Here is a 23,739-nt window from a genome sequence, read left to right as displayed (position 1 = left end):
TATAAATTACCACGCCGAGCAACTAATGAAAACTAGATATAGCCTTGTCCGAACCCACTCGAAGGCGTTAAAAACTCGCGTTCATACCGTTCATACATTGCGGACAAGTCGCGAAAAGTAATCAGCCGTGCAGAGTACAGGCTACGGCAGTGATCGTTAATCAAATCCGGGCATGACTATAAAAACATCGTAGGGGAAATAGGCACTGATCAAGCCAAACTGCAGACCATAACAATACTTTTAAGCATGTGCAGCGAAGCAATCTGATCAGCGTTCTCGCGTCATTCATTTACCAGGCAATACGAGCAGTTCGCGCGGTGAGATCATAAGTGAGCGACGCGTTTCCGTCGCTGTTACAAGGTGTTTGCTTGCACACACATGTCCCGTCACAAGTATTTCATAATGGATTTACAGCGTACTTTTCTCGGCATCAGTTGCATCGTCCTTGGCGTTAGCTGGCTGCGTATGAAAGAGCTGTGGGTCGCGATGGTAGCAACTACCTCAACGCGGCGGTGTCGCAGGGAACAAGCGAGTCGCTGATTGCTTACCCGAATTATTTGGTTTACAGACAACTTTTTTGGTAATTTGCATCAAATCCACAAGAAGCGGGCGAGACGGTGGCCACAAGAAAAAAACACGCTTCCGCATACTCACGGGAAATCTGCTGTAGCAGACGACAACACGATTCGGCGTCCTACAAGTGACGTCACTCGTAGGTGGCGCCACGGTATGTCCTCGGGGCCAATACAGCTTTGGTGTAAAACATAATTGGTACGCGACGCAACGGCGCCAAGCTTGCGAATGACTTTTGAAGCTAAATGCGTATGTTGCTATAGGCCCACATGTATATGCTGCACACGTCAGTCAGCCGTATGACGTAGTGGGGTTGTGGAGGTTCTGCTCTAAGAAGTCCCTGCGTCACCACAATGCCCCAAAATGACCAATCGAAGTGGCCTAGTGTGCAAACTCAGCCAATGACGTGGACGAGCATTCAATTTGAGTTAAAAAGGGCGTCTGCGCTGGTATATTGCGCAATGCAAAACGCCTTCACGCTTTGCGTGTTGTCCGTGCGCACAGGCATTTTTTTTTTTTTAGTCAAAGCATATGTTTGGCTTCGTTATTCGCCGGGTCCGCACACTGGGCCACTTCGATAGGTCGTTCGGGAGCATTGTGATAAAGACGCCCTACGGGGACTTAGAGTGTCGACGCAGAAAAAAGCTCCAGGAACGTTCAGTGGCCTAATTTTGCTGCGATGAAGGCAGCTAGCAACGGCCCGAGCCACTGTCACGTTGTTCCTTTTGGGTGCCCGCCTTCGGCCCGCTTGGGGAGGTGCGTCTTGCCAACCGCGGTCCAGCGCTAGATAAACGTTGCCGCGGTCCGCGTTTCGCGGCCGCCACTAGGCGCCGCAGTCACGTACGCGCGTTTCGTGCCGCAGCGGTGTTTGCAATATAGGGAGAGGTCCGTTAGCAGATCAAGTGAGCGAGCTGATGCGGAGCGGACACTTTACCGGAGGGAACACTCACGAAACCCTGATTAGGCCCGACGGGCCTTAACGGAAGGGTTGTGGGCAAATTCGCTCCCCTGCCAAACTCAGCCCCTTTTCCATACAACCGGATTTTGGTATACCGTCCGCTGGGTCCCGTTTTAGCACCACGAGAGAGAAGATAACAAAAGTTAACCAACCCCCTGTCCAGAGGCTTCGGAAGTGTCCTAGAGGGGGGGCTTAGACAATTGTTGATGGTGATGATGAGGATGACGATTATGAAGATGATTTTGTGGTTCTAGAAACCACATTGAGTTTTTTTTTGACGTCTGAAATGGGTAGTTTTTTCCCATACAGGTTGGCCCTGGCGTTTCCAACTGTATCTTGAACCAAACACCATTTCTTTTAAAGAACATATCTTTGTCCCCTTCAAAGGAACTACTACGACGTGTAGTAGTTAAGGTTATTTGTTTGGTTAGCGAAGAGCAATCGTATCTTCTAATTAGCACTGGAACTGCACTTCAAAGCGCCTTCATGAGTGATTTCAACGTCACGAATAAAATAATGGGAAGGAAATCATTTACTCCTCCTTACACGAACAGCAGAACTTTAATGTCAGTAATGTGTCAGTAACACGTTGCACAAGGAAAAGAAACAGGGCGAATTGGGAATCAAGTAACGATCTGCCTCGGCAGATAGGTTTAATGTTATGGCAAATGACTCACTCAAGTTGAGCCTCGTGCTTCGTACCACTCCATCCAGGTTTTTCTAGTTTTTAAAGCGAAATCTTTCTTAGTTCGACCGGTGGGGTTCTGTCAAAACTAATGCATTTCTCTATAGATGGATTGGTCGACAGAAAAGCTCTGTTAAGGTCTCTGAACACACGGCGCGTGCGTGAAAACGGGCTTCCATTGTTCCAAAACGGTTATTTGAAAATAGCGAAAAAGGCACGGTTCTATAGATAAGACAATGCACTCATCTATCATGAAGCAGGAGTACAATAGCATACCTTTCTGTCATAAACCACGTATCGGTATACATTCAAATGGTTCGTAAGCGGGTTTACTTAGTGCGCTGAAAGTCGTCGCATGGGTTCGTTCTTCGTTCGAGATTTTCGTCTGCGAAGGTTTGACGATAGATGATTGGACGCACATTCAGCGAATGTTTTGACGAACTTTTGACGCAGTTTTGATGTTAGGAAGCTTTCGCGCTTCTCTCAACTTACCTCAGGAATGGATGGTAAATGTTAGAGCCATATATGACTTCTCTAATTATGACAAGAAAATTGAGGCTACGGCCCTTCTTTTTTACAAAAAGTGGTTTGAGCCCTCCCCCCCTCCCTCCTCCTTTCCTTCCGGAGCCCCTGCCCCTGTACGAGCGGGAAATGGACTCACCCCGACGGCGTTTCGACTCAACCTGTCTGCGTATGCACGGATGGGCGGCTTGGAAGACCATCATTGTTGGCTTCACTTGCAAGGGCTCTTTGGCGACGGTCTTGGAGAAACCCAGGGAATGTAGAGAACCGGAAGGCACAAGGAGCCGGACCAATTTATTTTTATTAATTTCGTGGTGATCATTTCGCCATGTATGTAAACGTACTATCATTCCCACCTTCGTGTGTTCCATGGGCCTCGGCTTGGGTCCGCTTGCTGTTGGAAGCGACGACGAGCACCGGCTTTGTTACCCCTACACGCACGCGTACACGCACGCGCAAACATACGCAGACACACACACATGGAAACGGGCGCGCCCGTGCCCATACACACGCACGCGCACGTACGCACGGACTTACGGACGCACGCACGCACGGACGCACAGTGTATCATTTTGCTCTGTATCAATCAGCGAAGGGGAATCTCGCGGCAGGAGAGCCGTTTACACTGCAGGAAAAAGGATCACTATAATTGGGAAGCAGTTGGTACCACGAGCTGAGTTCCCAGCCCTCTTCAATGTTTTGCAGTGAGCAAGAAATTAAAGCTAAGAAGGACGTGACAAGAGTGAAGGTATCGCAGGACAGACACCACCTTTTTGGAAGGACATGTGGTTTGCACTCGCTCGGTGCCATGTTCGTAAGCATTAAAAAGTAAGTTTCCCTCTTCTCTTTAACGACGGGTGGTATGCCACCGCAATGTTCTCTACGCACTGATTTTACCTCTTGTTTTCGGACAATGTTTTTCTGACGCGTCAATGTTCGGCATCGGGTGAGAAGACGCTAATCAATCGCCCAGATGAAAGGACATTAAAAGCAGCTATGAGGTGGAATGTGTGGCTTAGATGATATCATTGTCATAAGTTTACGGCCTTGCAGAGGCCAGGAGGAGGAAGAAAAAAATCAGAGCCCCTTTCTTTCTGCCATGAGACCTGAATCAAAGTCAAAGTTCAAAATCCAAGCTACTTCGAGCGTGTCGGAATGGCGCAATCGGATAAACGTGGGCTTCATAACGCGAGCGACCCAGCTTGTCGATTCCGACCCCGGTAAGCGTTTTTTTCTGGAGGCGCCTCGCGTTTAATCAATCAATCAATCAATCAATCAATCAATCAATCAATCAATCAATCAATCAATCAATCAATCAATCAATCAATCAATGTTTATTAGTGTGCCCAGGAACAGCCGGTGGGCCTTTGTGCAGGTGCACGAGGGAAAAAAAGGAAACAGCCGACGCAAGATGTGCACATCGCACATAGACAAGAGAAAATACCATTGTTTACATTGAACGAAAATTACACGCTTTGACACACACACACACACACACACACACATACACACACGCATGCATTATATATATATATATATATATATATATATATACAGAAAGATAGGTCAGCAGTCTACGACGCCAAAGGAGGCATAGGGGTGTGGTTAGGCTATTTTCTTTTTTACTACGGTTAATGAAGCGAACATTTTTTTTAAACATACAGAAGAAAGAAAGAAAAACACGCGCCCAGAGTGGGGACCGAACCCACGCCTTTATATATATATATATATATATATATATATATATATATATATATATATATATATATATATATATATATATATATATATATATATATATATTTATATATATATATATATATATATATATATATATATATATATATATATATATATATATATATTTCCTGCAGTGCGTTTTGGTGTTACGATTTACGGCGCAAGCGAGACCATAGAAATCTGAAATCTTCGCTTTAGAAAGAGGGGACTTTTCTGCCGACACAAAAGCTACGGATGCTCTACATTGGCGGGCTCAAAGCCCTTTCGGCTGCTATCTTGTCTGAGCTTGGCACGGAGCGATTGATAGGTGAAAATTGTTGCCTGTGGAGGCACCCTTCCTTCGTCCTGGTGATGTGCGGATGCGAAGCTTGTATCGGGTAAGATGCAGGAAGGCGAAAGCTTGCGTGTCGCTAAAGATTCGCCGTGTCGGATAGCCACGATGTATGCGGGCTACGCGCTCATAATACGAAGGTGCACACCTATCCTCTCCCCGAGTGGCCCACAGGTGTGGCTGAGGTCCGGAAACGTCAGCGAACCAGGCGTCAAAGCGCCTGTCGGGGAAACCGAGCAAACTGCGCAGGCCTCGCTCTCTACACGGCAGTTAGCTTCGTCCCAGCGTTGCTGACGCTGCCGTTGAGGATATCTGATAACTTGCAAGAGGCTGCCGGACCCGACAGTCTTCTCTCTCGGCTCCTCACAACGAATATCTCACAGCAAGCGTCGCGATGAGGGCTGTCCTCTTGAGCCCCTGCCTGCTCCTGCTCCTCTTTGGGACGGCGTTTGGACAAGTGAAGTGAGTGGGCGCGAGTGCGTTGCGCAGGCCCGTTTAATATTTACCAGTTTTCTCTCGCTTATTAAACTGATAAAAAGTTATTCGATACGACTGGGGGCAAAGGATCCACAATGAAAGTTTATCAGGTGAGCTCCCGAAGTGAGCTCGAACCATCGAGTTGGTATTCTCTGTCTGAGGTTAGGCACGGCGGTATTTATGGATAGTACACCGTAAAGCGACCCCGTGGCTCAGCTTCACCCCAATGCACTCGATTGGCCGTTTCATGCAGCCAACAATAGACTTTGGGCAAATGGAGATGTCGAGCATACGATATGGCCCAAAAATTCGGGTTGCGTAGTTACATCACGCAATGCAAGCGTGACGTTTTGCATTGCGAAATGACACAGCGTTGGTCACATTTGGTATGCACATTACTGTAATTCGCTTAATTCGCTTTATTGGCGGTATGGATTGGTCACTAGAGTGCATCGCGGTGAAGCTGATCCACGGGATCGCCTTTGAGTGTATGGTAAAAAGTCTTGATTACAATTAAATATATTTTTAGGGTTAATTGAGCGGGACTCAATTGAATGTGTCGGGGTGTTTGCTTGATTAAGCTACGTAGCACACTCGGAATTCGCAAAGATTTTTACTGCGCTTGTGGCCTATTGACTTGTGAGACAATGCGCATTGTTAGCCTTCCTTCCTCTGTATCTCCAGTTAGCGCAATTTTCGTAAGGCATAATGCGCCCAACAACAGCACATTTTAATGAGATAGAAGGTGTCTTTTGCTGCAGCGGAATAAAAATAAGGCGGTTACGAGCGTTTGTAATTTTCTCGGCCCCTTATTACGGGCCCAGGAGTAATCGGATAAGAAAATAACTGAAAAGTGATAAAATGTAGTATTTAAGGTTTATTGAGCGATTTAGGTATAATAAATTTCTAATCTAAAATATCAGTTCTACAAATTCATACAGAAATGAAATTCGTTTTGAATGAAAGTGGTTTGAATGAGCTAAAAATTGTGTACTTTAAATCAGCAGGATACAGCCACTCTGAAAGACGCCAATCGATGCCCTTCACCCAGTATAGGCGGGCAGTACACCTCAGATTGGCACTTGTGACGCAAGCGCAGATATCCAGGCTTGTGGATGCCATGCACATTTGTCCGTTAGGTTCCTTGGTGGGTAAATATCTGCACCTACTTCTTTAGTGCTTGGCAAGCAACACAGAGCTCCTGCATATCGACACAGACTTCGAGTTGACTTTGCCGTGAAGTTAAAGCAGTTCTTACAATCTCTATGTGAATGCAATGTTATCGCCAGGTGTTGTTTGCAGTGCTCCTACAGCCCACGTTTTTCTCCCTCGAAAACTTCTTTAGTTGCATTTAAATTTAGGAACGGTTCCTTTATTTCTCATATATTAGGCAAGTATTTCAAGGATGGCCATGCGAGCGTGTTTGTTAGATGACAAAGCTACCCTGCGAGCATATTTCGGGACTACATTCGCATCATGGCCCACTAACTCGATAAAGTTCAATTTTTGAATAAATCTGACAAGTTAGTAAAAAGGCTAAAACTTTTCTTTCGGAAATATTATCTAGCAGGCCAACCCTATGTATCAAACATGTTTGTGCTCATTATATGTCCCCATTACCAATGATTAAATGGCTAGTTTTTCACTTTGACCTAACAACGCCTAATCGGGCGAATCTAGATTTGGGGACAAACTGCGGGTTTTTATGGATTTCTCAATACCTGTTTGACCCGTTGATATATCAACACACCGGGCATCACCTGTTACTTCCTCTATTATCGATATTTCGTTCGACCTAACAGGAACGTCCGCTCGCGCTGTTTTACAAGTATGTGCACTTAATATGTTTTCCATTTGTTTCAGGATACGTCTCGGCCGGATGCAGTCGGCTCGAGAACATATGGTGGGGAATAAGATTCCGCTTAGCCGCCAGAGTCACCCAACACTTGGAAGACCGTATGGAAGAGGCATTGTAGCTGAGCCCTTGAAGAACTTCCTCGATGTAAGGTCTCCTTTCCCATGACTTCATGTTTTGAGATTTGCGGCTAAACTAACGAAGGCGAACTGCCTTTCGTGCAGTTCACATTTCGTACCAACATTTCACAGACGTCACTGCGCATTATTTTTATTTTGTGGAGAGAGGCAAAGGCTTTTGAGCACTTCGTTGCCCCCACAAGGGGAATTGCACCGCCTTTCGGGACGCACTACCGGCCATAGAAAAGTGTCACAGACTTTGCTTATATATATATTGTATCTCAGAAGCACGGGTAGCGAACTACTTGAGGAGAATCGAATATGTCTCAGGGTTATAATACCCTCACCCTCATTTTGTTCGACGGATAGTTCGGTACAATTGGTTTTCACTAGGGAATCACCACTGGGCAGCATTTCTGCTTTCCACAGATAGCGCAGCGGGCGCGAAATCGGCTTTGCGTGGCTGGAATACAAGATCCTACTATTTTTACGTTCTTGATTAAACTAAGCCAGATTTCAGCAGCGATTGCGTAATAGCCGCTCACTCCATTCGGGCTGTCCACAAACTCCTCCATTCGGGCTGTCCACTGTTTGAAGCGCGTTGGTCTGGAGCTACAAAAATTAATGCATCCCACTGCTGCCACCCGCACTGGGGAAAGTATGAGTATAAGTCATTATGCTTTCGCAACAGAATTCAAAAGCTTGTATTCACTGGAGTGGCGCGCATGCCGGCAACCGTGTGTGTCGCCTTAGCCACGGGGACGCGCGGGCACGGGCATTTGCCGGCATGGCGGCGCACGCATGAGGCCGTCCCAACGAGCTCAAAAGCATTACCTCGACGTTAACTGCTGTTTCGCGCAGCGCCCTACAGCCTACCTGTCGCAAGAAACGAGGGAAGTGATTACCAGCTGCCGGCAGCTGATTACCAGCCGCCGTGTTTTGGTATCGGCCACAGATCGCTCATCTCTCTACTAGCGTTTCCACTTCAGCCGTTCGGCCACTCGCCGATAGATGTCGTTAGACTTCCAGCTAACAATGCACTCACTGCTACGCCTCTACACTATCGCTGTATCTCATCGGCATCGCCGCAAACATCACAATTACTTCGGAAGCATTATTTGGCTTTTGTACTGAACGACTCTGCCGTGGGCAAGGCGCAGGCGCAGCTGTGTCTATATCCGTTCTCGCAGGCAACTGCGCTACAGCGCAAGGATTTCGTGCGTCGTGCCGCTTTTCGCATTCGCGGTTCTTTGCTCCAGTCGTGATACGGAGTTCTCTAGGGCAAGTAGAGCATGAGCCCGCCGTGGTGGCTCAGTGGCTAAGGCGTTGCGCTGCTGAGCACGAGGTCGCGGGTTCGATTCCCGGCCGCGGCGGCCGCTTTTCTGATGGAGCCGAAAAGCAAAAACGCCCGTGTGTACGAGATTTCGGCGCACGTTAAAGATCCCCAGGCGGTCAAAATTAATCCGGAGCCCTCCACTACGGCGCGCCTCATCGCCTGCGTTGCGTCGGCGCGTTAAACCCTACAATCAATCAAGTAGAGCATGACCACACAATGCCACTGCGATTATTCGTAGCTGTTGACTGCCGCCACGGCGGGTAATCGCGTGGTAACGGTGCAGACGACGAACGCCGGGGCCTGTGTTCTTTCTTTTTTTCTTCTGCGAGATGCGGACGCATGTGCATACACTGTGGACATGGTCATGGCGGCTTTCAGTATTGCCAAGAGAAGAAATCGCCTACTAAACTTTTATGTGAATATCATCGATAGTTGCATGCAGACACACGCCTGCATTTCCGAATGTATTATAGAATGAGCAATGGCCGCAGCTGGACTTTACCATTCCTCCCCAGAACGACCAATCCGCGTGCCCAAAAGTGCGAATGTGGTGGTTGACGAGACCCATTATGTAATTAGAGCAAACAAAAAATGAAACTGCACTGGGACATACAGCGCACATGCATGCCTTGCGCTTTGGCCCCAGGGCATATTCTATTTTTTTTTTACTTTAATCGCATGCTTCGTCTCGTCATTCGACATCTTCACACATTTCGCCACGCTCATTGGTCGTTTTGGAGTGGTGTGGTGAAGCCCACCTGCGGCGATTTCTTAGAGTGAATGCCCTTGTAAAGTAGCTCCGAGCGTCCTTCCTTGGGCGGGGCAATAAGTGTACAGTACAAGATAAGGAACGCACTGCGAATTTTTCTTATAGCAACAATGGCAGAAGGACCCTATCAGGCCACATTCAATAAGCTGTCTGGGGAATTTTCGTGCCTCGTTTTACCGGGCTGTGGGCTGCGGGCTATGAAGGGAACAGGTTCATCAAAAAATATAATCACGAATAGCGAAGGCAGTTCCCAGTATGACGACTATAATGATTTTGAATTGACAATGTACACGGCAGTAAGAACGTTGCATTTTTAAGCGAATCTTTACGAGCTATCTTGGTACTCTGAAGCTCACTGTTTAGGTCAAAGCCCGAAAAAGTCGATCGGCTAAATCTTCGCCTGATTCTTTACCTCTATGTGTGCACAAACTCTTACGTCACAGACAGCAGCGTCCTCCGCTCATCATGTAAGGCTCCCGGTATTCTACTTCACCTGCACCAGCGATGAAGCGTGGTTAGAGACCATGGTTGTTGGAAAAATTCTGATTATAGATCATCTTGGCAGTTTTAATTTTAAGTGCTGCTTACAGAACTGAAAAATTGTTGGCTGGGTTGACAAAATGTCTCTTCGCCGGCTGTACATTGATGTTTATTTTAGCACGAGACACCGGAATCGCACCCGCATAAAAGTCAACGAAATAGCCGTGAATATACGTCAAAGTAACTCCATAATAACGAGACCTCAGTGAGGCAGGAAATAAAAACCAAAACAAAAGTGGAGGTTGAGGGTGGTGTCAGAGTACGAACAAATTTGTGGGGAGAGCGCACAGAACCCTGCTCTTTGGCGCTCTTAGGCTAAGTAGATTGTGCCTGATACTACACGCATGATTTTGAAGTTCTTTCGAGTTGGGTATTGGATATTCGTCAATCGTTATTGTTCTGGCGTGCCGCATTTTGTGAAAGTTCTCTTTCTGTGATCATTTTTCTTTTTTTTTTATTCAATCACCTGTAAGGGCCGATTCACCACTGGGAAGCCATTTTACTTACATTTTTAAGTTACCAAGCAGCAACAACCGCTTTGGGAGGTTGGTAATAATAAAAAAAGAAATAAACAAAAGGAAACAGGAATGTATGGTCAGTTATCATTATTATTATCGTAGTTGGTGATGATATACCTTTGATTGCTTGTTTAACAAAAAGTTTCTTTTGCCCTAAATCGCGTGAATGATTTATAACAAAACAGTTTTTTTTGTTAAATAGCCAAGACAGAAACCACACAATTGTGTGTTTCTTTTGTTCTTACTCTTTGTTTCTTTCACTGCGTAGTAAAGTGTGAAGACGTGTCCACCCCCTACCTTTAAGCCTCGGTTTCGCGGCCTGCTGTAAGGAAGGCGGAAGCTCCGTCAAGCGATTTCTGTTTTACTCTCGGCTCCCTCATTACTTGTATGGATGGAAATAAATTAGTATTATTTAATCTTTGAAAGAAAATCTTTCACGTATTAAATGCACGGCGGAGATTTTGTTAACTCCACAGAAGGGACGCGATTTACATGGCTTAGCCATGCATTGACTCTTATGTGAAAACAAAACTTAGTACGTATGGGAAACAAAAGAGGGAGGGTGGTGGAAATAATGCTGAACCAAGGTCCTAGCACGACCGGCTTAGGTCCCACTACTATCTGTCCGAACTCGGACAGGTAATTTATTTTTTCCACCCCACTCAAAACCCCAATAAAAAAAAAAAACAATACTTATTTCGCAAGCGAAGGTTGCACGTCACTGACATGGCAAAAAATGGCGTTTCATTTCTCCTCGCATTTCGCATTATCGGCTGGCCGGTGACCACTTCAATGGTTTTCTTGTGCTAGTGAGCAGCGGGGAGCGCGAAGTCACACAGCCGATTGGCGAGGCGTTCGTTGTTATGCGACACAGTCACGTTATGGAGTCGCTGTTGGTATGACGCCGGAGTGTTTTTGCGTGTCAAGCCATTGATAAGAAAATGGCGTTGTAGCCGCTGCGTTTTCGCCGATTTGCACATCTTATCGTGCCTTTCGACACGGGCACGTCAAGAGCCAACAAATACGTTTCTCAAGAGCGCCTGGTCTACGCAAGTTTGCACCCTGCAATAGATACCCCGTCATTTAAGGGCACGTCAGCGGTTTCAGAGCCAGGGAAAATTATTATTATTGGTACAATACTTCTTTGTTTACTGATTTATATAGGCGGAAAGCACCGTTTTTAGCAAACCGTTGGAGTGTATTAGAAGGAGGAGAACATTTCACAGCGAAAGGGAGTTTTCGGAATTCTGCGGGTCGCCGTCGCCGTCCGTCCGCATAATAGCGAGAAGCGCACTGAGACAACGTCAACTTTATGGCAATTATTACCAAATCAAGTAATGTCCACTGAGACAAATGATTCTGCCTCGTAAGTCCCCATGTCCGTGCGACCACAATTAACACTGACGTGTCCATTATGTGACGACCGTGCACAAGAGGCCACGTCAACCATGGCAATCATGCTGCAAGGTCAATGGCTAGGAAAGATTTTGCAATGGGGGATCAGGGCTAGGGTGGGTGCAAATCTTTAACGGCAGATTTGGCACGAAGTGGCCAAATCTTAGAGGGCCCATGAAGACAAAATACAACTTGGTTCGGTTTTAGAGAACTAATCTTTGGTAACTCGCCCAGCTCCATTCTAGCCCCGAAATACGTTTTCTAACAGCAGAGCTGTTTGCCGAGCTTTGTCCGCCCGTCGTACCAAAAAACCTCGAATCCTCAAGAAAAAAAAATGTGGTTAGGGAGGTCCTGGGAATCGAACCCCGGAATCGAACCCAGGTCCTTTACGCCGGGAAACCGACAAGCTAATCACTGGGCCTTCCTTAGGCCCGAGGGGTACGGGGTTAGCAGCGGCGGGGAGCAATTAGAAAGTTAATTAGAAAGTTGTTGTTGTTGTTGTAATCTTTTATTTCAAAGGGAAGGCCATGCGACCATAATAAGGGAAGAGGGGGAAGAGGCAGGGAGGAGTAGCCGAGTAGCACAAATGGTGGGTCCTTGAACGCCATAGAAATGATTACTGCCGTCAGCAGAGACAGCTAGCTAGGGTCGAGACCATGTGAGTGCAGTCCAGTCAACTACTACGACCGGGGTAGGCCCCGGTTTGCACTAATCTCGAGAGACCACTCTCTAGGCCGAGCACCCCTAGGGCTGTGAGAAAATTAGGGTCTTCGAAGGGGGGGGGGGGGGGGGGGGGCGTCCTGAGAGGAATCACGTGGCAAAGCGTTGATTAGTATTGGGCGGTACAAGGAAAATGCGGCGGGAGTGACCAAGGGGGTGGCGGGGGTGGGGCCGAGGGAAGTGTCGGAAGAATGCGCAAGTCCCAGACGGAGAGTGAAGCCCCCTGTGGTGTTCGTGTCCGCCGAAGATCATGTTGTCGGAGGCTTTCCGCGAGAAGCTCTTCCATGGGAGGCATAGGAGAAGCTCGTTAAAGAGCATCTATGCGGGTATGCCTGGGAAGTCCAGTGATGGTGCGGAGCATGGCCCGATAAAGGACCGCTAAATGCTTTTTTATGAGTCGAGGATAGGCTGTAGGCTGGAGCGCCATAAGTGATACGACCGACCGCTACCACCCTACAGGGCGTGAGGCACGCCGATTGGTGAGCACCGCCAAATTTGTTTGAGAGGCGAGAAATTAAGTGGAGCATTGGCTTCCAATTTTTCCGCAGTTGACGTATCCACTGTCGAGCGCTGTTATGGCTGGCGAGGGGGATGCCGAGCAAGCGAATATGACCACAGTGGGAGGAAATAGGTGTGTCACCGATGTAGATGGTATGATGCATACTAGTGGGTGATTGGTGCTGACCGTGGACCAGGAGAAATTCGGTCTTCTCGGGTGCTAACTCAAGGCCGAGAGTTGGAAGAGTCGTGGAAAGGCTGTTCACCGCCGCCTGCAATTCTGTTGCCATGTCCTCCGTGCAGTCGTAGTCGGCGGACTCAACCCATACTCTGAGGTCGTCAGCATAGATAGCAAAACGAGCTGCTGTGCCCTGTTCTAGGTTGCGGGCGACGCGTGCCATGGCCAAATTGAAAAGTACGGGACCAAGGACAGAACCCTGTGGAACGCCCCTATCTAGATAAAAGGTCCTGGGGCTCCATCCTGGATGCGTTCTGTGGAGCCGAATCGGTCGATTTTCTAAAAAAATCCGAATCCAGTTTTGGGTCCTTTGGCTTGGAAAGGCTATAGCGAGCTCTTCAAGGATCACTGCCGTCATGACTAACATTGTGAAAGGCTTTTCGCACGTAGAAAGTGAGGACATAATCTGGATTACTAGCTCGTGACGTACGGTTCAGAACGCGTCGTAGTAGCCAAAGGCAATCGTTAGTACCGAGGTGAGGACGGAAGCCAGTCTGGGACGGATGGAACCACGGGCGTACATATTCCAAATAATACTGGAGGCGGTTGTTGATCAGGCGTTCAATACGTTTAGAGATGGTGGGTGTAAGAGAAATAGGCCGGAGGTTAGTCAGCACAGAAGGGCCTTTGTTTGGCTTCAGTATTGGGTGAACCAGTGTCAGTTTGAGTTCGTCGGGAACGTCACCAGAGGCCCAGTAACTGTTAATCATGTTTAGCAGTACTAAGTGTGAAGACTATCCAAGTGACGCAGCTGCTGCCATGTCACGCCATCGTGACCAGGGGCAGAGCGAGGTTTGCACTGGTGAAGAGCTTCCGTAAACTCGCCCATGGTGAATGGGACGTCGAGATCCTTATCCACGTCCGGAACCGTGATGACCGGCAGCGGAGGATGGGGGCTGCGAGAGGCATGAGGGAAAAAAAAGTCGTTATCAGTCGATGTTCTGCGTCCGCTGGTGGGTCTCGGAGTGTGAGGGAAGCGAATAGCGTAGGTTTTCCCTTGCGATTGCCTGACAGGCTCCGAAACGTGCTCGACAGCTTGGAAAGGCCTCTTTCTTTACCGAGCTTAGCACAGAGACTATGCCAATGCTCGCTGGAAAGGGAGCGCTGGTATTGTCGGATGATTCGGTACTGGCGACGAATCCGGATCAGGTCCCGGTGACGTTTGCCATTGGTTAGAGTGCGAGTCGTGAGGGTTTGCACGCGCTTCCAGAGGTTGGTAAGATGAGCGTCAAGTGCGGGTGTTGAAGAGTCGCATAAGATTTCCTCTGTAGCGTGTGATTTCGCAGAGTGTATGGCAGCAGTGAACTGCGGTAGGGTTGAATTCTGAGGGCTACGGACGGCGGTTCGAAAAGTTTGCCAATCAATGTGCGAAAGAAATTGGCGAGTGCGGAAGCGCTTGCCTCGGAGAGTGAGAAGAATAGGATAATGATCACTACCCCAAGTGGTGGTATAGGAGCTCCACGTGCGAATCACTCCTGTAGTGGCAATGGCTAGGTCAGGCGAAGTGTTTTTCTGCCGTGGATGAAGACCCACACGGGGGGCTAACGTAATGTCATTAAGAAGAGAGAGACCACAATCGTCAATCGCCGTCTCAAGGCACGAGCCTCGACCATCCGTAGAGTCATGTCCCCACGTAGTGCTTTTCACATTAAAGACCCCGCCGATGATAACTGGAGTGTGGGGGTACGGCAAGACAAGGTGGCGTAACCAATTATAGTTAATAGATTTGTGAGAGCCGGTGACTGGGCGGTAATACACGGACGCTGCGAGTAGTGGTTTCCTATCAGGAAGGCGCACTGGCACTATAACCACTTCGTGATCCTTGGAGCATTGGCCCGGCACAGACACTTTGCAGCAACCAAGGTCTGACCACACTGAAACAGCCGCTTGTTCCACCACTGATGGTTGGGCGGGAGGTGGGACTTTGCCTTGGTGAGTTATTGACGGTTTCGAATATGTTGTGTAGCCTCTAATTTTTGGCATGGACCTGGTGTCTTGAAGAAGGATGAGAACAGGCAAAATTTGCGCTACTCGACTTGAAAGAATGGGAGCCCATTGATTAAAACTGCGACAGTTCCACTGCAAAACGCAGAGAGACCGCTTCATTGTCCAAGGGTACTGCGGGGAGTAATCTTTCTTGGCGGTGGGTCTGCTTCATTTGGAACACCGGGAAGGGTTTGGATGAAGTTCATCATGGCCGTAGTTTGCTGAGCATACTGTTGGGTGAAGGTCCGGAGCTTGTCCATATCAGCCAACCGAGCTCGGCGTTTTTGCTGGATGTCTGAGCGAATAAATTTCAACACTTGCATAATATCGTTCGTTTCCGTACCCCTTTGCGAGGTAGCGGTATGCTTGATGCTAGTGCTACGGCTCTTCCGTTGCTTCGGCATTGAGGGTAGGGGGTTACGGAGGGCCGACTTTGTAGGTGTAGTCGTGGATACAGTTGGGGGGGGGGGGGTGTTGAGTACTAACAGCTGATGTTGCTGGCGCTGTTGTGCTAGAGGGAGCTGTTTGGGCGGGCACGGTTTGGGACCCTTGGCGGTATGCTGCAAGTTCAGCATTGAAATGCGCATTCTCTTCACGAAGCAGGTGGAGTTCAGAACGAAGGCTATCAAGCTGGGATAGTACGGTTCGCAGAATCGAATCACTTGTTGGCAAAAGTGAAGGTGGGGGATCAGCTGTAGCGCTAGCTAAGGGAGGCACTCCAGTGGCAGTGTTGGTGCTCGAGGTGCCATGAGAACGTATACGAGCCGCCCAGGGTACTCCATCTTGCACTTTGGAATAGGTACGAGGGGGGGAGGCAGTGCGGGCAGGGCACGTGGGGTCCACCGCCAGATGACCATCTTTTTTATAAGCCACACAATAAAGTGTGCGCTCGCATGGCTCAGCTTCGGCATGACGCGCCCACATTTGCGGCACACCGGTTGGTGCGGGCAGTACTTCGCCATGTGCCCGATGCTGTGGCATGCGAAGACCATTCTCTTTGGCTGGCAAGGCGACACTTTCACTATAGCCATGTAATATTTAACCGCGTGTGGTATTGTGGGGAGTCCAAAGTCAGGACTGCTTGAATTGTTTTGCCTATTAGTTGCGCCGCCAAGACGTCCGCTTGCTCGCAGTGGATCCAATTCAAAATTGTTCCTAGCGTTGTGAAACCGCAGTCTACACGATTGAGCTTTCATCGCTTTTTTTCTTTATTACATTTTTTCGCACACAATAGACATCACGGATAGATAAAAACCGTCGCCCGAACTTCGGCTGACCGAAACTCTTAAAATAATCATCAAACGTACACAGTTCTTCTAGGACAGGTAGCCTTTCCGAATTGGGCGTCTGCAACGTGTGAACTTCAAAGAGCAAACTAATACTTTGTGCGAAGTACTTGCTCACAGTGAGGGCGTGAGGGTCAGCGTGGCGCACCGCCATCCTCCACCTCCAAATGGCGTGCAAGCCTAGAGCCATGATGAGGTCATATGGCACGCTGTCGTCACTAGGTACGCAAAGAAATCGTATGACTTGGGGTGAAATGGGCAGGTCTTTCTTTAAGGTCCTTTGTAACACACCCCAGAAAAAGATGGCGTCCCAGCACTCCGCGAAAACGTGCTCAACAGTTTCCAGTTTGTTGCACAAAGTGCAAGTTGTAGGACCAGCGACAAACACGCCTTTCTCCTGCATCCACTTATTAACGGGAAGTATACCAGTGTGTAGCTTAAAAAAATGTTTCACTGATGTTGGGACGGCCATCTTTTTAACACGAGATAGCACGTCCTGGCCAAGAACAGATCTATACACTGATAGGTAAAGTGGCACAGGTAACAAACAACACATCCTTCAAGTCTTTAGTAAGTGCCTTTCTTGACACAGTTGCTATGCGCTCCAATGAAAACCGTTCTGCTGGAAACCCGAGTCTACAACCTCATTCATATAGCCTTTAGGGCTACTATAGCTTTCATTTGCAGAGGACACAACAAACGTTGGCAACGCTTTTGACAGTACACTTTGTAAAAATGTTCGCAGAAAAGGGTCATTCGTATCCCGTAAAAACAAAAATCGGTTAACTAGCGGGTTAATATAAACGTGACACAACCCAACTCCGCCCTCCTTAACTCGCCGGAAAAGATTGGTTCTACTTGAACGCTCCCAAACTGAAGACCAAATGAACACGGTAAACACACGATGTATTTTCTGAACTTTAACTCGCGAACAATGAAGGACTTGCATCACGTACCACAGCTTTGCTACAAGAAAAAAGGTTGCAAACTGTTGCACGTGCGAAAACAGACAAAGCTCGACCCCCCACTTGGTTGTCTTTTCGCGCAGCCTCACCGTTTCGGATTCCCAGTCCTCCTGTCCTGATAGCTGTCCAGGGGAACTCCGAGATAACGCACTGGTGTGCGTGACCAAGACACATTTTCAAACACTACTGGTGCTGCCACCCACTCCCCATGAAAAAACCCCACACACTTTCCCAATTAACAGAACTCTTTGTAACGCGAAAAAAATCCTTTGTTATCATTATTGCTTTGCTGATGCTCTCCTTGTCCTCACAGAATACAGTCACGTCATCCGCATATGTTATTAGTCTCACCTCACTCAAGTGGAGACGAAACCCGCGCAAACCACCACCACTAATTATGCGCGAACAAAAAGGTTCCAAAAAATGCAAAACAACAAGGTAGAGGCAGGTCATCCCTGTCTCAAAGAAGATAAAACGGGGATACTTTTGGATACATGCTTGTTTACAATCAATTTTGTGAAACATTCACGATACGCTATACGTACACTCTCCTTCACAACATCCTCAGCATTAACATAGTCCAAAACGCACAACAAGATTTCGTGACACACTTTATCAAAGGCCTTCTCACAATCAATCTGAAGCATTGCTACTCTTCAACAAAATGCAACACAACACTGTAAAACACTGTGTGCGACAGGAAAATTGTTTAGTATGCTTCTTCTTCGTATGCCACATGTCTGATGCGCCCCTACTAGTGTTGTTATTATTTCCTGTAATCTATTTGATGTAATCTTCATCAGTACTTTGTAGTCTGGATTGGCTAAGGTGATTGGCCTGTAGCCAGCTACAGACTGAAGCTTTGCCCTGTCGTCTGACTTTGGAAATGATTTGATTGATTGTAGGGTTTAATGCGCCGACGCAACGCAGGCGATGAGGCGCGCCGTAGTGGAGGGCTCCGGATTAATTTTCACCACCTGGGGATCTTTAACGTGCGCCGAAATCTCACACACACGGGCCGACTTTGGAATTAAGACAGTATGCGTTCGCGAAATAGAAAGCGGCAGAACACCCGCCTCGAATGCTTCACATAACACCTTATACAAAAATGGTGCTAGGATGTTTGAAATCCTCTTTAAAAAACGGCACCCAAGCCGTCCGGGCCAGGAAATTTGCCCCCATTTAAATTGCTTATGGCACTCTCTCCTTAGCCTAACGTTATGGGTTCTTCTAATGTATTTTTAACATCGTCATCTAAGCGTGGCATGAAGCGAAGAGAGTCTTGTTCGAAACCTTCGATATTGGGAACAGCAGGGCTAAAGAGTGTAGTGTAATGTTGTACAAAAGCATCTTCTATGACCTTTTTATCTCGAGTAATCTCTATTTCACAGCAGTATTTCATTAATCGTGTTGGCTTTAGATTAACGTGCCTCACCACTTAACGCTCGTTTTGTGGGCGCTTCGCCCGACAAATAGTGTTCTGCTCTCGCTCGCTCGGTCGCCCCCCGATATTTTTGCTTACCTATTGCTTCTAGCGTGTTCTTTATTTTCTTTATGTCATCCGCGAAAGCGCCAGGTGTGTTCGCATCCCAGCCTGAGCATCTCCCTCAAATTACGCTTCAGGTTACTTTCGGTTTCCTTCTCTTTCCTTCTGAGTACAGTCCCCCTCTCTATGGCGTTAAGCTTACGTCCTGCTTAAACTCCCACCAACTTATTCCTTCGGCGTTTATGTGTTTGCAAAACAACTTTCTTTACGGATTCAATAAAAGTCTCATCATCCAATAGCTTTCCGTTTAAGTTCCACTACTCCCAACTAAATTTCTTGTACCCTGCTCTCTTTTATCGCATAAAAAAGAAACAAAACAGTGATCAATCGTCTACACAATATTTTTGGCATGTGGAAGCAAGATCGCAAGAGACATGTCTAATCGCGCGTGGCTCGCTCCCTGAAAATGCGTAAACCTCAGCGCATTTTCATTTCCTGCGCAGTGTGCAACATCGGCAAGTTCACACTCTTCAAGCAATTCACAAAGAATTGGTGCACTCTTATTCGGTCCCCGCCGTGGTCCATTTATTTCCCTTCCCTGGTTGTAGGGTTTAACGCGCCGACGCAACGTAGGCGATGAGGCGCGCCGTAGTGGAGGGCTCCGGATTAATTTTGACCACCTGGGGATCTTTAACGTGCGCCGAAATCTCGTACACACGGGCGTTTTTGCTTTTCGCCTCCATCAGAAAAGCGGCCGCCGCGGCCGGGAATCGAACCCGCGACCTCGTGCTCAGCAGCGCAACGCCTTAGCCACTGAGCCACCGCGGCGGGTATTTCCCTTCCCTCGCAAACGCAATTGAAATCCCCAAGTAAAATAATTTGTGATTCCGCTCTTAGGTATCGAGCGAAGCTTTCAAAAAAAGGCCGCTCTTTCTTGCACGACGTTGGGGCGTGTGCACAAAGGAAACAAAATTTACCACCCACAATATTCAAAATCGCAAAAAAAAAAACATTCTTACCGCTCCACGTACAACAAAAATTTGTATTTAAATACAAAGAATTTGACTGCTATTGTAGCCCCACTACAACAGCACAGGCGTGTTTCTTGGCCGTGAATTTGTTCGGCGAACTCCAATCCCACAAACAAGATTCCCTGACGTCATCGAGAAATCCACGGAAAGTAGTTGGGGAGTCGTCCCTGCTTCAGCTGTATTCTTTATTATCTCGATAATTTTTTTGAAGTTTGTGATAAGATTGGTATCATTGTCATTGAGACAAATCAGGCTTTTTAATGAAACAAAACTTGTATTTGGCTTTTGGCCCCTCCAAGATACGTTATCACGCATGGCGCTAGTGCAAGGCAGCGAAGCAGCAGCCGGTGGGGGAAACGGAACAAACGGATCCGTTGGCCGAAGAGAGGCGGAGACGGGCAGAGAAGGCACGTGGACGCCACCGTGAAAGGGGAAGTGGAATGTCGACATGGTGACGAGAGACAGAACACTGAGTTTGTTTTTTCGTAAGCGAAGTAATGCTGAACCATTTTCCAAGCAGCGCATCACCACGTAAGCACATGGAACGCACTGCACTAAAATAGCATACTTAATAAAGGTTGTTCGCAAGACAGCTTTTGCTCAAGTAATAATTTTGGTTCTCAACATTTGTCAGTCTTCTTTTTTTTCTCTGCCGATTCTCATCTACACTTACGGAGCACTTCCAGAATGTAGGCAGAAATTCTGGGAAGACTATCTCCTCCCCACAATCTTTTCTCGCGGGCAAGCTGCACGAGGAAGTATCCAAATGGTCAATCGTTGAAATAAAAGGGCAAATCAGACCAATGATGGGGCTCGGCATATATATTGGCTCGATAATGTGGTATGGGCTGTAATATCACGCCGCTAAAGCATTACTTGTCGCCCAGCGTGATATCACAGAGCAGACCAGATTTTTAAGTGCAGAGCCCTTTAGGGCCCCACCATGTCGTCGTAGCCCGCTCACTGGACTCAAGAAGAGCCGGCGTTCCGTCGTAAGCGCTGTCGTCGCGGCATAACCTAGAGGCTTCGAAAGCCAAGCGGTTTATACAGTCATAAGCGTTCGAAACTCGTGAACAGCTGGCGCTTGTCATACGTCTCCCCGTTGTTAAGCGCAAAGAAAACTGTAGGTACATTTGAGGCAAAACATACGTAACTAACTGGCAACGCCCGCGTTCATTTAGTTAGGAACGCTCGTTGGGTTGGTTTTTACGATAGTAAGCGAAAAAAAGTGGCAGTGCAGCGCCATCACGCGCGGGAGGAAGAGCAAGCACAAAAAGAACAGAACTACCGCTGGCGCAGTTTCAGGCAGGGGACGCGCGAGCAGTGCGAAGGCGGGAAATTTGATTTGCATTGGGTGGTAGCAGTGAGCGGATAATGGCGCTGCAGCCCATTATGGCGAATCAATGCTCTGCACTTTCGACGGCTTTCACATTGAATGGAACTGCTTTAAGTTTTTATTAAGATCGTATGTCGGGCATTCTTTTTCGTCAAATTTGCTTTATTAGAAGCATATATTTGACTGGCAGGCTAATTAAGGCGAATTATACCCTTGGGGAATTTCGGAAAGTAGGAAATAGCCACCTTCTGCGTAAGCCAATGGCTGGACGTTTGCGAAAGTTAATACTACCCATTCAAACCACTATCGCCAGTGAGCGGACCGACAGTCGCGCATGTATCAGTTCGGAGCGAGAGGTACAAGAGGCGATCTATTTATTCAACTTGGGCTTTGGGGATTTACGTCTCTAGGAAACACAGTACTTGAGGTGTGCATTTGTAGTGTGTTTAGGGATATACTGGGCTCAGCCCGGTGCTCTTTAATGTACTTCAGCGGTGCCGCTGTGAACGGATGTTTTGTTGTAGCGAAAGCTACACTACGCTACCTCGGGCAGTCTTCACGGGGTGACCAATTTTGGCCTTGACAGCTAGAGGTCAAACTACACCCCTTTCCGCAAGCGCCCGGCGCAGAGCCGTGTGTGATGGAGGAATACGAACATCCAGCTTTGGTCGCTTGTACAGCGGGGAGGCCCAAACAACGCCATGAGGCGAAAAAAGACGATGAATAAACAGTGTATTCATTGCAAACATGCCTGTATATCATTGCAAAACCACACCTCAACAATGGGCCTAGGCAGGGCCTCAACTGAACCTTTCGCTATCAACTAGGGTTAACCGAAGCTAAACCACGGCAATTTTTTATATTTCACCCTTTTCTGATACAGCATGAAATCGCAGGATGATGGTCGGCCAGTGGATGCTTTATTCACTCAGGAACCTAGCGGTTTTGATGGCCTGGCCACCAGACAAGCAAACAAGACGCTCATTTTCTCTCCTAATTCTTGGCAGGCGCAATACTACGGAAACATCACCATAGGAACGCCGCCGCAGTCCTTTCGCGTCGTCTTCGACACCGGTTCTTCTGACCTCTGGGTGCCCTCCGACAGATGCCCTCTGGACAGCGAGGCTTGCAGTGAGCGGCTTTCGTTTTTTTCGCTTTCTATTTTTCAATCTTATCCAACTATAGCTTGTTTTTGAGGCGAAAAAAGGAACTGGAAAAAGGAATTACCTCACTATATAAACTGCGCCAAAATAACAAAAGACGGCTTGTAGCCTTGTTCTAGTCCTTATATAGCTTGCGCCACCTTATTATTGTCCACGAAAGGGTAGTTTGCTCAAAAGTCTTACGCTACGGCCTCGCAATACCTGAGTCGGCTCCTGCTGCTGCTGCTGCTGCTGATGATGATTATGATGATATTTTAAATAAGTACTCAGTCGTCTGATCCTCTTGAGCCGGCCTTTGAGCAGAACTCGAAAAGACCACAGAAACCTTTTCGGTGAATGAGGAGTTCGGCCTCAGAGAAGTGCCTGGCTTTGGAGTATGCGTGTGCAAAGATAGTCATTATGTATTGCGTATATAATAAAAGACGGTTAAAGCGAGAGGCTCTGTGTGTAGAAACGTTATTGCGCATTAAAAAAATGGCTGTCCTGACGTGTTATAGAAAGTTTGGAGGTCCCATGCATTCAGCATCGTACTTGACCAACGAGGCCAAGATATACGCAGTGCTCTCGTCGGGTGTATTTCTTAGCCTCGTTGCTTGTCTTTCGAGCTTTGTTAACAATTAGCGTTGTATTTGTTGGGAGAGATGCGAAAAGCAAAACGGCCGTGTGTACGAGATTTCGGCGCACGTTAAAGATCCCCAGGTGGTCAAAATTAATCCGGAGCCCTCCCTACGGCGCGCCTCATGGCCTGCGTTGCGTCGGCAGGTTAAACCCTACAATCAATCATTTTTGGGAGAGCTGTTTCTTGGTCTCCAAGGAGGATCTGCGGCCAGCGCGCTGATCAGCAAATTCCGCTAAATGGTGCCATTTAAACCACAGCTGCCTAGCTATCGCGCATGCGCGTGATGTATGAAGCACGCGGCAGCGTTTTCGTTTCAAAAATATAGCTTTGTCTGACTGCTGAAGACCAGCTCCGGATTACCTACGAGACACGGAGGAAGACGCAAAGAGCAAATATTTCACATTCGTTGCATCGTGATGGCATGTTTTGTATGGGTGACGTACTCGTTTTAAATGGGATTATATAAGAAAATTGGCAGAAACTTTTTTGAGGGACACTGAAATGCATACCTCTAAGTTTTATTTGTGGCTGCATTGAGGGGTTTACCCTGTGTGATTATTTATTTGACTACTCAGCGTAAGGCCGGAGGCTTC

At 47.7% G+C, this 23,739-nt stretch overlaps 1 protein-coding gene across 1 annotated transcript in view; it reads left to right on the top strand.

The window, feature by feature from the left end:
* The first annotated feature begins 5,102 nt into the window (after positions 1 to 5,102).
* LOC144155120 (lysosomal aspartic protease-like) overlaps positions 5,103 to 23,739 on the top strand; it is a 33,316-nt gene continuing 14,679 nt past the window's right edge. Inside the window, exons 1-3 of the mRNA XM_077686374.1 lie at positions 5,103 to 5,271; positions 7,150 to 7,288; positions 22,372 to 22,495. Of these exons, the coding sequence (XP_077542500.1) occupies positions 5,204 to 5,271; positions 7,150 to 7,288; positions 22,372 to 22,495 (331 nt within the window). The 5' untranslated portion in view covers positions 5,103 to 5,203. The remainder of the gene's footprint in view (positions 5,272 to 7,149; positions 7,289 to 22,371; positions 22,496 to 23,739) is intronic.

The sequence above is a fragment of the Haemaphysalis longicornis genome, unplaced genomic scaffold, assembly GCF_048455015.1.
Source record: "Haemaphysalis longicornis isolate Haplotype H1 unplaced genomic scaffold, Haemaphysalis longicornis Haplotype H1 scaffold_1, whole genome shotgun sequence".
Taxonomy (NCBI): Eukaryota; Metazoa; Arthropoda; class Arachnida; order Ixodida; family Ixodidae; genus Haemaphysalis; species Haemaphysalis longicornis.
The sequence above is the reverse complement of the archived record's forward strand: the minus strand, read 5'-3'. Positions and strand labels throughout refer to the sequence as shown.